Source organism: Camarhynchus parvulus, chromosome 2 (assembly GCF_901933205.1).
Source record: "Camarhynchus parvulus chromosome 2, STF_HiC, whole genome shotgun sequence".
NCBI classification, from domain to species: Eukaryota; Metazoa; Chordata; class Aves; order Passeriformes; family Thraupidae; genus Camarhynchus; species Camarhynchus parvulus.
In genome coordinates, this window is record NC_044572.1 from 58,697,965 (window position 1) to 58,713,037 (window position 15,073).

Sequence of the window (15,073 nt, forward strand, 5' to 3'; positions counted from 1 at the left end):
TACTAACAAACAACAAGGGCACAGAACATAACCCTAATGTAAGAAAATGCACAGCAGCCTCCTTCCACAACATCAGTATTTTAGTTGCCACTACTTTGGCTTGCTCACAGCCAGCAAGGCCTTGCAGGCAGAGCCTTCTGAAAATGGTGCAGTCCTAAGCCATGGGATGAGGTTCCAAGTACCCTCCGAGAGGCCATGCCCTTTGATCCTACCCTCATCTCCCAGCAGCTGCATTCTGCCAAGGGCATGATTAAATTCTGAATGGCAACAAAGCCATAAGGAGCAATGTAAAGGTAAAAGAAAACTCCCTCAGCTGATTAGCAGCAGTGGAGGCAGCAGCTGAGAGGAAATAGCCATTGGGGTCTGCCTCTTTGAGAGCTTACTGGGATATTCCACACAAGCCAAATGTGCAGGGAATCTCCCTTTTGCACTGTCTCCTGTAGAATGACAACATTTCAAATTATTTCTTTATTTTACCATAAATCATTAATTTTAGCTTAGATTTTCCCAGGTAAAGTACATGTAATTTCTGGTGAATAAGCTAAATAGCATGCTGTTGCTATTCCATAACTTGATCCTTTTTAAGAATTGTTCTGACTATTTTGTGAGGTTAATCTATTTTAATAAATTTATAGAGTACTTCAGAAATGGTGTACTCCACCACTGATCCTTCCTTAAACACTAGTGTGAAACAACATTGAATTACTGAGACAAATTCTAACCTACATATGTTCAAAAAATACTAAGATAACAAAATCCAAGCAACTTTTTCTTGGGAGTCTCCAAAATGGGAAGAGAGATATCACAGAACATCAAGTAACATTCTTGATGAGAATCGCCAGAATTTAGGACTCCAAGTTAGACATGGTTTGTGTCTTGCCATTAACATTCTGGCACATATCAATTTTTATCCTTCTACAGCTTTGCAATAGGCAATAAATTTAACACTATAGGAATTTTACAGCTGTGAATGAATTATATGGCTTTGCAAAATCAGTGGAAGAGTTTGGCATGAACTCTAAAATACACAGTAAACTCAGGAGTATGCCCAGAATACAGTGAGAATTCTCTCCAACTACTGAAGGGCCATTTCCTAACTTGTTCTGTATACTGTTGTATAGCAATGGGTTTGTTTAGAACAAAACTCTGTAAACAAAAAGTGGCACCAACTGAAAAAGGACAGTGATTCAACATCCATGTCCCAAGCAGCAGCACCATAACACAGCACAGCCAAGCTCTTCAGCCTGGTCCTTGAGCAGCATTCAGGCTAAGTGCCTCAGGCACCACACAGCAACACAGTGTACCACACAACTTACACGCAGCCAGAAAAGACCTATCACATGCCTAGGTATAGCAATTGCATGATATGTTTAGTTGCTGGTTTCAGAACAAGTATGAAATTAGGGCATAGATTATTCTGTAATTTTAACTTGTGAATTGATAGCAGGCCACATCATGGAACAACTTCTCTAGCTTGGGGATATAACAGCAAACTAGATAAGCAAGTGATGATCTAATTATTTTAAGATGCCAAAGAAAATACATGAGGATCAACTTTAAGGCTACAGGTATCACATACATACAAACCCATATATATCATGTGTATACAAACCCAAAATTAGTGGATTTTGAAACCTAAGAGTACTGTAAAACATTCAGCTAGGTTGGATGAGAAATGAAGTTGAATACCTTAAACCGACCACTCTCAGCTCCTGTTTCTTTTGTGGCTCTTCTGCTTTACCCCCACCCCACGTCCTTTATCTCTTGTGCCTCAGTTTCCCATTTGTAGTATTACCATTTTATTTCTTTTGAGGAGAACAATGTAAAGAAGAAGAGAATAAAAATATATACACCACTACTTGAAAAGCATTGCTAATGGGGATAAAATGTGCCCCATCAAGTCTCTGAGAAGAAGCAGCATGCTGTAAATAAAATACATGAGTGTACAAAACACCCCAGCTCAACAGACTGCATTAAGTGATTTCTGTCTACATATATACTCAAGGAAGTCAATCAAGGCTTCCAGTCTTATTGTTATTGTCTTAAAATCATGGTATAAATCTAGCATTCTTCCAGTTTTCTATATATCAAAGAAAATGGAAAACCTCAGCTCCTTTATGTGGAATTATATACTTTTTCCATACCAGTCATCTAAGGATTGAAATTCCCACTTGACACTCTTGCTATTTCAGTTAATGGTGTTAATTATAGTAGGTAGATGTTCTCTCTGTCTCAGAGTAAAGGACACGCAAATTTTGTCTTTGGTTTGCCAAAACACTGCTGACTGCCTCTAAGCATCAACATTCCTACATTCTAATTTTGGAACAACAAAGGTGCCTCCTCTGCCATTTAGCCCTTTCTTTCCAAACTTTTCAAGAAAAGTACCTTTTGTCTTCCTCCTTACCCAACACTGTTCCATCCCTCTTGCTGAGAGACACTAGGCTTTTCAAGGTGCTACTATCCTTCCTTTGCTCAGAGATGACAGCACATGGAGAGAAAAGCATCAACAACACTACAGGATAGGTATTTCCCTGTGTCCTGATCCCACAAATTCTCCTGTACATCAAGAAAAGGATTCTCATACTTCATGGGAAGCTTGTAGTTAAGCCCTTCCTTGGACAGAATCTCTGTGTCAGGGGACAAGCTAAGCACGTCACCTACATATTACCTGTAGGTGACAGCTTTCTCAGTTTTATCCAATACAAAGAGAAGTTTTTAGGAGGTCTGCTGTTAGTCTGCTGTTTCACTACAGCAGGCTATACTCCATCAAAAAGTGCTGCATAAACATTTTTCTTATAAATCCTTAACATTTGCCATGAAGAGCCATGTAACAGTTTTCACTGTTCTACACTAACCCTGACCCTTCAGACATACAGCCAGAGAAACCCATTCTTCTCGAACAGACTATGAACATGAAATTATCAATTTAGTAAAAAAAATATACAAGTGAAATTACTGGGCTCTTGCTCAACAATGTAGCAGCAGGATAAAGTCAATGCCCTTATGAAGCCCAGAACAGAAATTCAAATTGGACTTAGAAATGTCAGCCTTTGGGGTAGAAGAGACAAGAATGGCTTACTAACACCACTAGCAAGATGTTGGACAACCTAATTTATTGCTGTTCAAAAAAATGTGTCAAGGCAGAAGAAGCATATATTTTGAATATTGAAATAGCTATGGTGAGGTGGCATCAGTTTCTGGGACAATATGAATCTGCCACATGAAGCCACTCCATTTCACTCCAAATAAAAATTGGAGGGAGGGGTATCCTTTTTTTAGCAAATATTTTTCAAAAATCATCCTCATAAAAAATGGAGAATGAGCATAGATGAAATCCTTTTAAACACAGAGAAGTAAATTTGGTCACAACAAACCAGAAAGACATGTTTTAGGAGGAAAGAATGAGAGACTGAGAGAGAGAGAGAGAGTGCAGCAAAGTGATTTTGCCTCAGTTTACCAGAATAGCAAGGCCATTTTCAAATAACCAAGGGCAACATATACACACAAAAAGAAAAAAAACCAACCACCCTTTTGAGATTTTCATATGTTAAACAAACCAAATCAAAACAGCAAACAAGCAACAAAAGCAGGAACCACAAGAGTAGTTAGCTTTCAGGCTAGTTAAGAATTAGGGTAAAAACAATATTACTATTTTGATGAACATTGAATGGTTACTATGAAGTTTTACTTCTGATGTTAAAATTTAACAGCAGACGTAGAATTCCATAAAATAAGGGGGAAGAAAAAGTGTTTTGAATGCTGCTTGTAAGGATTAGGACCATTAAAACTATTTTTATACTAATCTGAAGCACACTAGGCAGATTACATGCTGTAGCTCCTTTAGAGAGGCTACTGATTTCACAGCAGTTCCATTTAAGATAATTTCTACTAATTTTGATGCATTACTGTGTACTTTCTGGGTGTATATATATTGCAAAGTCCAAGAAATTTTAATGTTTCAACCTTAGTACACAAAATACATTACTTTGAATTTATTTCCATCTCCTGCCAAGGATACTGTGGTTTTTTAACTTCACCCCCAAAATCTGTTTCCATTGATGGAAACAAGTCACATTTGCAGAAGGGTTGCACCAACAGTCTTGTTTTCTATGAAGATTAAAGCTGCAAAGGCAACTCTGAATTTAGATAACAAAAAACTGTTCTGCACTTTAAAGAAGAATGAGAACACTGCAAAATGCCAGACAAAATAAATAAATAACCTTAGTTTGTTAATTTCCCTCTTGGTTAATTAACACCTATAAATGACCTTTAGCATTGACAAGTCCAACTTCATCCAGAAAGCCAAGGTTTAAGAATATCTATCCAAACAGGATTGATTACTGATTACAGCATTGTGAGGAGCACAATTCAATCTGGTTTTTTTTTTTTCTTTAAAGACTGGAACTGCATTCCTGAGTAAGCTGATGTGACTGCCAATGAGGTAAAATGCAGAGAGTCATTACACTATAATGTTGATGTTACCACTTCCACATTTATCTGAAGCACAGAACATATATCATTTTAGACTGAAATTAAACCTTGCCAGAAATAATTTTTCTTTATATTGTTGGAATTAAAAACATATTGAATTGATCCATTAAGAAAATTCTACACTCTCTATCTTTGTGTTTTTCAGACTGTGTTTGCATCCTTAGGCAATGAAACAATTTTTACAATTGTAATAAAACAAGTAAGCGTTGACTTTAAGTTAAGAAAATTGTTGCTTGAATGACTAAATACTTCAGCAAAGACAATAAATCCTTCTAAGTTTAACATACAGACAAATCCCATGCTTGAACAGGTACATAAATTTCACAATTTTTCCTATGCAAGTTTTCCTAAACTTATTCCAGTTTTAGTCTTTTGCTGAGTGTTTATAGAGCAGGTCTGCATATTTAAATTTTAATATTGGTTCTTTCAAAAAGCATCTAGTGTTAAGAAGGCAAATTAAAAATCTACCATTAGAAAAAACAAATTTATAATAGGAAGTACAACAGTAATATTACTCTCCAGCAAAAAATACAACTGTAGCACTTACCTGTATTTCAATGAAGAGAGTACTGATAAAAGAGTCAGGCCCATGAATTTCTTGCTTATTTCTGGACATATGAGTTTCAGTTTGACAGTGTAATTTGGGAATCATAGATCTCAGTGTTTGCTTTCTCCCAGAGAAAGGAGACACCAGCATTATTGAACTATGTTCCCAACAAGAGTGTATCAACACCTTGTACAGGAAAATCCCTAAAATGTTATTTTTATTTGTCTTCAAAGAGCAGCAGAGAGAGACAATGTGTCATTTAAAACTGGTTTCAAACAGTATTTCCAATAATCCTTTCCTAAAGCAGAAAAGGCTGCAGACTTATTTCCTCTCAAGTTTGCAGCAATAGCAAAACTGATCAATTTAATTTTAATTTTGTTTCAGCAAGTTGTATGCTAATTTTTTTAAATGTTCAAATCTTTAATACATCTTCTACTCTCAAAGGTTATTTTAGACTCCTTTTGCCCTCCTTTTGGGTCCTAATGCTACATACCCTAGCTAACATGTAACCATTATTTTCAAGATTGAGAAAACACAGGAGGATCCCTGAATACACAGAGGAGGAATGAACTGAGTACTGTTTGTCTACCTTCTGCATGGCTAGCTAGCACAAAATATCACCTACAGACAGCAGGTGTCTCATCATACAGAAGTACGCAAACCAATCTCATCCCATGGTAGAAGATAAAGAGACAGTAAGATGCAGACTGCAAATAAAGGTACAGCTAAAACTACATCTTAAAAATGACAACTATTTTTTACAGGGCAGTACTCAATTTTATCACTTACTCAGCTGTGAGAGCTGTAAGCGTTTTCCTGTTTTCAGTTCCCAAATTCATCCTTACTGGTCATGTTACATGTTGGATACTTCTTTAAACACGGTTGTTCATTTCACAGAGACAAAATCTCCATGTCAATACTTTTGTTGAAATAGTCACATACAAAAAATTTAACATTTACTAAAAGCCTAACACATCCCCAGAATGTGTTGAATTTAGGTAATGCATGCTACACTGATGCATACTTCCCCATCAGTTTGCCACATTAAATAATTTAATTTTAAACACCTGTGCAAATTATTTATTAGGGAGAAGTTGTTCAGAATTCTTGAGAGAAAGATTCTGTTACTAAAGGGCTCATCTTTGTATCAGGTAGAAGAGAAAATAACCATACACCACAAACATTCTGGTTCCATTTTACTCTATTATTCTAAAATGCATGTTACAAAGATTAAAATAATAAAAGGCCATCTTAATCCTCATTATGGTACATATCACCTGTCTCTGTCAATGAGACATTTAAAAGCATCTCTTTATTAGAAACACAAATCAATACACTCAGGGGACTGCAATAACTGCTTCAAGCAATTTGTATTATCATTTCAGTCTTGATGTTCCGACTCAGAGCAACTTATTATGAGTGGCGTGAAAATGGCAACCTGTCACTGTTGATTTTTTTTCTAAACCTCTTGCAATAATTTTTTCCTTTCTTAATGTAATTATCTTCTTACTAAACACAGGTCTAGGTTGTAAGGTACAGCCCACAGCTGAAGTTCTATTTCTTTAAAATTGAGAGTGCTCCCCAACTTACATTAGAAACATTACTGATTAAGTGAAGAGCTATTTGATTTGCTTAGACCTGAAAGAATCTTGTACAGAGGGAAGCACTGAAACCGCTGGTATCTTCTTGACAGAAAAATCTCTTGGAAATGTTTTAATTGCTTGCAAAAATCCCTGAAAGAGTGCTCTGGGTAGCAACTGCAACAGTTATCTTGTTCTACCACCACTGGTAGCCTGAATAAACTTTAGTATTCTGTTATAAACACTCCTTAAAACTACTGTCCACCTTTAGCCATATACTGTACAGTAAAATAATCTGGGAGAAGTGAAAATTAATATTTAGCTGTGAGACAGAATTATAAAGGTCTGAAGATGAACACTGATACTTCAAAGACAAATGCCCACATTACCACCTGTAACACTCCTAGCTAAAGGAAAAATAATTTTACTTTCAAAAGGAGACTGTGGCAGACTGTACCAAAATTCAAGGCAGCAGCACACATGACACATACCACAGTAAAAACTTTTAGATTTTTGGGTTTAGGTACATCTCCTTTTAAGTTTTCTGAGAACAGAATCTGGCAATTCCAGAGTAAGACTAACTTACCTTATTTTTTGGATTGGATGTGTTCATTACACTTCGTGTTTCCTTGCCTGTGTAAATAACAACACCAATTACAGTTCCTGAAAAACAAACAAAACCCCAGAGGTGTCAGGTAAATGAGAGAAGATGTTCCCAAATTAAAACTTGCACTAATTTAGTTCCTTAAATAAATCAATTGTATGAAAAAACCCCAATATTTCTGCCTAACACTGAGAGTGCTGATTTTCAGAATGTAAAATGAAGAATTATTTTAACTTCTGCAATAAACATCCGTAAAGATGATACCATGCTTTCCTTCTTTTTTATGGAAACAATACTTCCAATGGAGCTGGTTAGAAACTTGTATTTGAACTTAAAACTTCCTCCAGGTGTTTTCAGAAGTTAGGACAGCATAAATAACTGCAGAGTGAATAAAAAATGAGTAAAGTGGTGCTGAACACATCACACACCAATTGCCTGCTACCTCTGCCATCTATAATGAAGTAAAATCTGGTTCAGCCAATTAATTACTTTGATAGAGTGTTATACAGAAATATTATCTTCATTAGCTTATAAACATTTTAATTTTTAAATTATTTTTAGCCAATTTTTACAGCATGGAAAATCTGGCTTCAGCATCACTAAATAAATGTTTATATTAAAAAAAATTCTTTTATTAATATGTTACATAACACTTTCTAGCATAAAAACTCCTCTTATTTCTATTACTTCATAAGGTAACCTGAAATGGCTTTATGGCAGTACAACGTGATTTTTTTGGGGGTCACTATGATATGAAGAAATAATAAACATAACTATTCAAAAACTGCCTACTCAAAGAACTTTTTCAAAAAGTAGAAGTATTACACGTTTGTCTGACATTACCTTAATTTGTCTTTGGCAATTAGAACCCCATATAAGATCTGCTACCACTACTCTTGAGTGTAACAAGTTGTAAAAAATTGAAGAAACTCCCAAAGACAAAAATGATGATAGTGAAAGATGTTTGCATTAAAGATGTCTGCATTTACTCAAAAATAAGAATGTATTCTTGTTTACCCCCAGGCAACTAAGTTTCATGCAGCTGTTCACTCACTTCCTCCCCAGAGCACCAATGACAGGATGGCGAGGAGGATAAGGAAAAAAAAATTAAAAAGAAAACAAAACCAACAAAACCAAAATATCTCATCACAACTTGTGGATTGAGATAAGAATGGTTTAATAACTGAAACAAAGTAAACATAACAACAACAGTAGTAATACTTGTGATAATATTAATGATTATAAATATCGTAGTGAGGAGGAAACAACCCAAAAAACAAAAACAAAAACCAACCAACCAAACACCAAAACCCATCTCCCCCCAAAAGAAAACAAAGACCCAAGGGAAACAAGTGATGCACAGTACCATTGCTCATGCCCACTGATCAATGCCCAGGCCACCCCAAAATTCCTCCAGTAGTCACTAATCCATAATTTCTGAACCCTTTGTACTGTCTCCAACCAATGTCCACATATCCCTTTGGGGCACTTTATTTTGGAGTGATTCTGAGCTGACCTCTGTCCAATAGTCAGAATGTATTGGACAATATGCTGCAGGGAATCTCCTCATGCACACTCCAGCAACCTCTGCCTTCACAGGTATTTAGTTCAGTAGAAGTTGAGAGGACTCTACATTCCACATGGCACATTTCTACAAAGTTTCACCTGGCTGCTGCAGCTCAGAAAAACAAACTCTCCTACTTGTCTCATATTTTGTTCCTTGAAACATTGGTTTTAAAGGTGAAAGTCAGATAAATTCCATTTTGACTACTGAACTTAAAGCAGAATTTTGGTTAGATCTGACTAAACTGCTGTTTACAACGAGTCGTTGATCTTAGATTTTAAACTTTCTGGCATCAGCACAGTATCAGTGATAACTAAGTGTTCCTTAAATCTGAAGTACATTGGTGTAGGGAACTCTATCTGTAGTTTCATTGTTGTCCCACAGTGGTTGCAGCAGGGACAGTTCTGGTATCCAATAACGAATTGAATCCAATCTGGGATTTTGGGAAGCACAGCTGCACTGCAAGCCTCAGCTTACAAAAGCACCGACTCCCATATTTTTACGTACGGGGCCTCTGCAAACTGGCTCTCCTACACTGGGCAATCACTGATAGGTATGGGTGGAGTGCTTAATGATGGGGAGAGAAGTTAGGACATACCACTAGAATAAATGTGGGCCTAGAAAAAAAAGAAAAGCAGACTTGTGATAGCCAGGCATACTCTGAATCCTGTGTGTGATGATACCAATTTTGGTATCTCTCAAGTATACATCTTCACTCTATGAACCATAGAAAAACCAGGGTGTGCTCAAATTAATTAAAGTCATAGGTAGGAGTTGGCAGAAAATACTGCTTTTGACAGCTGTGCATTTATATAAATTGTTCTGATTTTATCTAAAGTGACTTCACAAGACTGACATATGCCAAAATGATGATGCAATTTCATTAATACAAGTCTTCTCTTAATAGGTATCTCAGCAGGTTTCCCAGAAAGCTGCATTATCTTGTTCAGCATTTGAACCACACTGATCATCACAAGTGGAGAACAAAAAGCTAAAGTCCAGACTTTACTGGACTTTTTGAGGCTTTCTAAAATTTAACTGCTAACTGTCCTCTCTCCCTTTCTGAAATGAAACCTACCGCAGCTTTCAATAAGCACAAACACCACAGTCATTGATGCCACAAGCACAAATCATCTGAAAGATAAGTAATTTAATTGAAGATAAACTAAGAGGTTTTCAGAAAACTCAGTGGTTTAAGTTACTTGCTTATATTTAGAAGTGTTTCTCCAGGGACAGTAGTTTGGCAAGTCTTCACTAACCAAAATTTCCTTTCCTTCAGGCAGTGTTATTAATTCCACAGTGATAATACAGATATTAAGAATGACAGAGACTCTGTGCCTTACTGTTACTTTTAAAAAAACTGCTAGAATACTGCTTGTAAGAGGAAATGTCAGAATATTTTTTTCCTATCTCACTTATTAAAGAATAACTAAAGTATGACTGCATGCTTTGGACTTGAGAAAAAGTCTGTTGATTTCCATCCCTGACAGAGGCTTCCAGTGTGATCCAGGCACATTAATCTTTGTCCTTTTTAGGGTTAGGATAAGCATCATACAGACGGTCACCAGATCTCTGTCAGAGCTTTACAGCAAAGGCCAAAAAGCCCTGCAGATTGGATATCAGTAGGAATCTCCATTTAGATATCTAAACTATCAGTTTTGAAACTGGGTATATATTAGGTGCAGTAAAATGGATTCCCCTTCCCCCCCTCCCATTTGGCTTATTGTTCTTTTAAGGGGTAAAGAGACAAACTAAATCCAGAGAAAGTAAACACCTTCCAAATGTACAAATTTGAGTAACCTCACTCTTCTGAACATTATATTTTGATATTAAAAATTACATGGAATAGTTTATTCTTGGGTTGTTTGGAATTACACAATTTTGTTGAATCAATTTTTTGGTTCCCAAAATTCATGAAGAAAACAAAAAAGTCTTAAATTATAGCAAATACTTTTCTTGTCACTTCTACTGTTCTAGCAATAGGTGCTTTTTTTTCTCTGTAGAATCCATTATTGTAGTATTCTGATATTCTCATGAGCTTTGGTAAGCTGTATTCAAGATGCAGTTGATAAGATTTCTTGAAACCGTTATACACTTAAATTTACTGTTACTGATCTGTGAAATAATTGATTTGTGGTCTCTCTCTTCTAGAACTGTCATGGCATCAGCAACCAGAGGTCAAGTTTCCTGAGGTATTCCCCACATAATTCCCCAAACACTTTTCTCAGCCTAACCTTGACCCTCTGTATCACCTTGACAAATAGCAATGGCCTCTATCCTGGAGATAGTGGACTATCCTACCTGATGCAATGTGGTTTTTGTAATTTATCAAAGAATTCTATCAGGAAATTCAGCATCCATTAATCACTGGGAAGGGAGCCCCCTCACGCAAAAATTGTCCTGTATGTCCTATACAAAATCATTTCAAAAATTAAATAAGGCTTTGTATCTGCAATTCAGGTATATATTCCTTTCTTGGGTGTAAGTGATGTAGTTCTTTCTGCTCCTGAGACTGACACCATCAGTCAGTAATATGTCAAGATAATAGTGCTAGGTTGACCCAGAACACTTTGTAACAACCTACAAGGGGGTTGGAAAGGGTCTAACAGGGTCCCAATGGGTCACAAATTTGCTTGGCTTAGTAACAGATGCTGTCCAGGCTGCTTAGAGAGCACTGGAGGGAGCAGCCTTTCAAGCTGTCATACTGAAGAGTCTTAGGGTAAATGAAGAGATGTACAGGAAATATTGCAGGGCAGAACTCTACCCTCCACTATCTGGACTCAGGCCTCAAATCCCCTTTCTTGAACCAAAGTGGAATAGTAATAGAATTATTAGGTTTGCACACACATGTCATAGACTTTTTCAGTGAAAAATACCAGTGTGTAGAACTGTGAACCTAGACAGTGAAGACACTGTAATCAGATACATGTGTGGGTGAGGTAGCTGTCTACAGAGTAGAAAATCTGCACATTTTCACATACTACAGGCTGTTTATTCTTCTGTTTTCATGGAATCCTAGTGTCACTTATGTATAGAAGCTGTGCACAACCATATTCTTCCACTAGATTTTTCAGATATAATTACGGGCTGTGACTGATTAGGGGAGAGAATGCAGAGGCACCTGCAAACTTGGGTAAGCAGAGTCCACCTTTGATATCCTCCCACGGCAGGTTTAAGCAAGTCAGCTAATGTATGTTTATAATGCAGTCAGACAGTGAACAGCATTTTTATTAAGATTCTCAGTTGTCACAAATCTTGCAAATTCAATTATTAGATCTACTTTAAAAAAACCCAAATTTAATTAGCTCAGCATCAAGTGTTCTAACTTAGTTATGTACATTCAACTTGGAAGTGAGATGGAAACAACTGAATGATGCATCAATTATCAACCAGATCTAGAACATCTTAATTTTAACAATTTGCTAGATGTTTTACCTTATGGTCTTCCTCATGACTATATGCACAGTGTACCTCTAAGATCTTGTAAATGTCTTATTAGATAAGCAACAGACTGAAGGAAATAATTTCCTAGTTTTTGCTGAAAGGCTAATCCTATCAAATGCTAAAATTACATCCACACAGTTCCTGAGTAATTCTTAAGATCTGGATTTTTGCCCTACAGGACAATGAGTACTTACATGAGAGAAGCACATTACCATGGTATTAAATTGCAGTTAATACATGAAATGAGGTAAAGGAAATGAATGATATCCCAGAGGTTAGATATAATTAATGTCACAAAATCAGTTACTGAAGGAAATTATTTTTGTCTGGTACCTAAATTCAAGGTAGCTTCTGTATACACACCACGGCACAATTTTTAATTTCTGGATCACAATATTTTTCCCTTCAGAAAGCGTTGCAGTCTTGAAGAGCCATTCAATATTCTTTACTTTGTATTGTTCAGTGAGTTTGCCCTTAGTCTGCCTTAAAGGCTTATTCCACTATTAAAAACTACATCCCAACAAGAGAATTATCTTTTCCTATGTTTTTCCACTGCCATCATTAATAATGAGCTAAAGTCCTTCATAAATAATTAAACTTTCACAAGACCCTTTAGAAGTAAAAAACTCAAACTTTTCCTAAGGTGTAAATTTTAGGGAGAACTGTTTCCATTAATATAGGTGCCAAATTTAGATAGCAGATCAAGAGCAATCAGTCAATAGCTACACTTCTAAACAAGATCATCTACCATGAAAATGAAAACATGAACAGCTTTCAATTAAAATTCAAATATACTGATGCAGAATTAAAGAGTTTGCAAATGCATACTCTTTGTTTGTAGTTTTCTTCCACACATAGATTTGAGGAAAAGGAAACTCAAACCAAGTTTATACAGTATTGAAATTCATAATTCATGAGAAGCATCTTTTTATACAAAGTTAAAGATCTCGGCTACCTAAGTTTTAAAAACCTGAGGACAAATTTAGGCATCATCCATTTGATCAAAGTTTTAGAGAGAATAATTTTCCAGTGCAATCAAACCAAACAACACTAAGAATCAAAGATCATGACTATCTTTTCAGCACTCGGGAAAGGAGTGCTCAGCCACAGACTTCTTTTCTACCTCGTCAGAATTCATCTCTTCCCCACATCCTGATGTAAGAAGTCTTCATAGTAGGGACTAACTTTACAATTTAGCTAGAGATTCTTTACTTTCTTCTCATTTCTTGGCTGTTCCCAGTTGTTCCAATTCCCCATCTTAAATCCTAGTTCTCTTCAGAAATCATGCTCTCTCAATTCCTTATTCTCAGTCGTCATGCAGAAGAATAACCACCGTCCTTTTGACTTTTCTTACATTGAGCAAAAATGAAAGAAAATAAATTTCTGCTCTAAAAAACAAAAAGTTACAACGGCTTAAAGTGTAAATAGAGCATCTAGGTATTAATGTATACTCATTTATAATATCTGGGACATACATTAAACAGCAATAATATTTAGATCCCAGTATTTTAAAATTACCTAACTTTGAAACTTATCTACTCTTTGTGATTAAGACTTTGCCTAATAGAAGATACTAATCACAGAGTATACACAGAAGAAAAAGTCCTAAAAAATGCAAAAACCACCCTTGCTTTTCAGCAGGGAAAAGCATCCACTGTGACTAAACAGAGCACCTTACAACTTAAAGTTTTAATTAAATGAAAAAGGTCAGTGACGTCAGTGGGCTACAAGGGACTGTAATACTGAAATATCAAAATTTAAGTTAAAAAACCCCCAAAGCTATTAAGGAGGATTTAAAATGTATGAAAATATTTAGAGCAGCATGATAAAACCAATGGGAAGGCAGAAAAGCAACAGTTTAATAGCCTGGAAGATAAAAGTATTTTACAATGTGAAATATTAATGGCTTTTGAAAAATAAGGATGCATTTCCTTGGAAGTATTTAGATACATTAGCAGCTTTGTATTGCAGCACTTACCCGAAGCAACAACAGTGCTTGCCCATAATGTATTTTCTATGCTTAGGCTTTCATGAACTGCAGGATCACTGTCTTCCTGTTAAAAATAAGAACAGCTAATAAGTGAATCACCATTACAAGAAGTCAAGAACCATGTCATACCATCTGAATAACTGACACGGGATGTTTGCATCTTTGTATCAGTCACTGTATAATAGCATTCATTGCACATACACAGATGCAAAACACTGTCTAAAAAGTGAAATAATGTTTGAAGTTCATATTACTTCTATCCAATCATTCTAAAAGAACTAGTCAAAAGTATTTTAAAAGTAACATATTGTTTTCCTCAGGTGTATCAAACTGCAGAACAGTATGATACAGCATGCAGTTAAGGTGAGTTACGAACACTAACTCCCAAAAATTAACACCCTGTTCTGTATTTAAATCACGTATAATTCATACAGTAGGCTATGGTGATCCTCATTTTCTACCTGATCAACATCATATAAACTTCAGGGGGAAATATTGCAACTTTTAAAATGAAATGCAGGCTTGTATTATCTTACCACATGCTTACAAAATATATACTCCTTGGGAAAATACTTCCAATAGAAAACTGCTTCCATGATTTCTTTAAACATCCCCTTTTTTTCCTCCCCTCTCTCCTCCCAAGCAATAATGATCTGCAGATTGTAAACAGACAATCTCTCATAATCAATTTGGAGCATGTACAGATTTGTTGCTCATTAGCAGCTGTGAAATGTGCTGTTTACAACTAAAGGAAACTTTAGGAGGTAGGATAATCAAGTGTATTTGACCAAATTACAGATTGTTGCTAAACATTTTGCAAAAAAGGGGAGATGACTTATCTATCAAAGTACGC

General features: G+C 36.0%; 1 protein-coding gene across 5 annotated transcripts in view; it reads right to left on the reverse strand.

Moving 5' to 3' along the window:
• Positions 1–15,073, reverse strand: part of ATP9B (ATPase phospholipid transporting 9B (putative)) — a 158,897-nt gene that overhangs the window by 67,317 nt on the left and 76,507 nt on the right. For all 5 annotated transcript variants that reach the window (XR_004061703.1, XM_030971882.1, XM_030971881.1 and 2 more), the window contains exons 10-11: positions 14,209–14,284; positions 7,205–7,281 (exon numbers count right to left, since the gene is read on the reverse strand). Coding sequence is in view for 4 of the 5 variants with exons in the window: in XM_030971882.1 (XP_030827742.1) it covers positions 7,205–7,281; positions 14,209–14,284 (153 nt within the window). In the remaining variant the exon portion in view is untranslated. The remainder of the gene's footprint in view (positions 1–7,204; positions 7,282–14,208; positions 14,285–15,073) is intronic.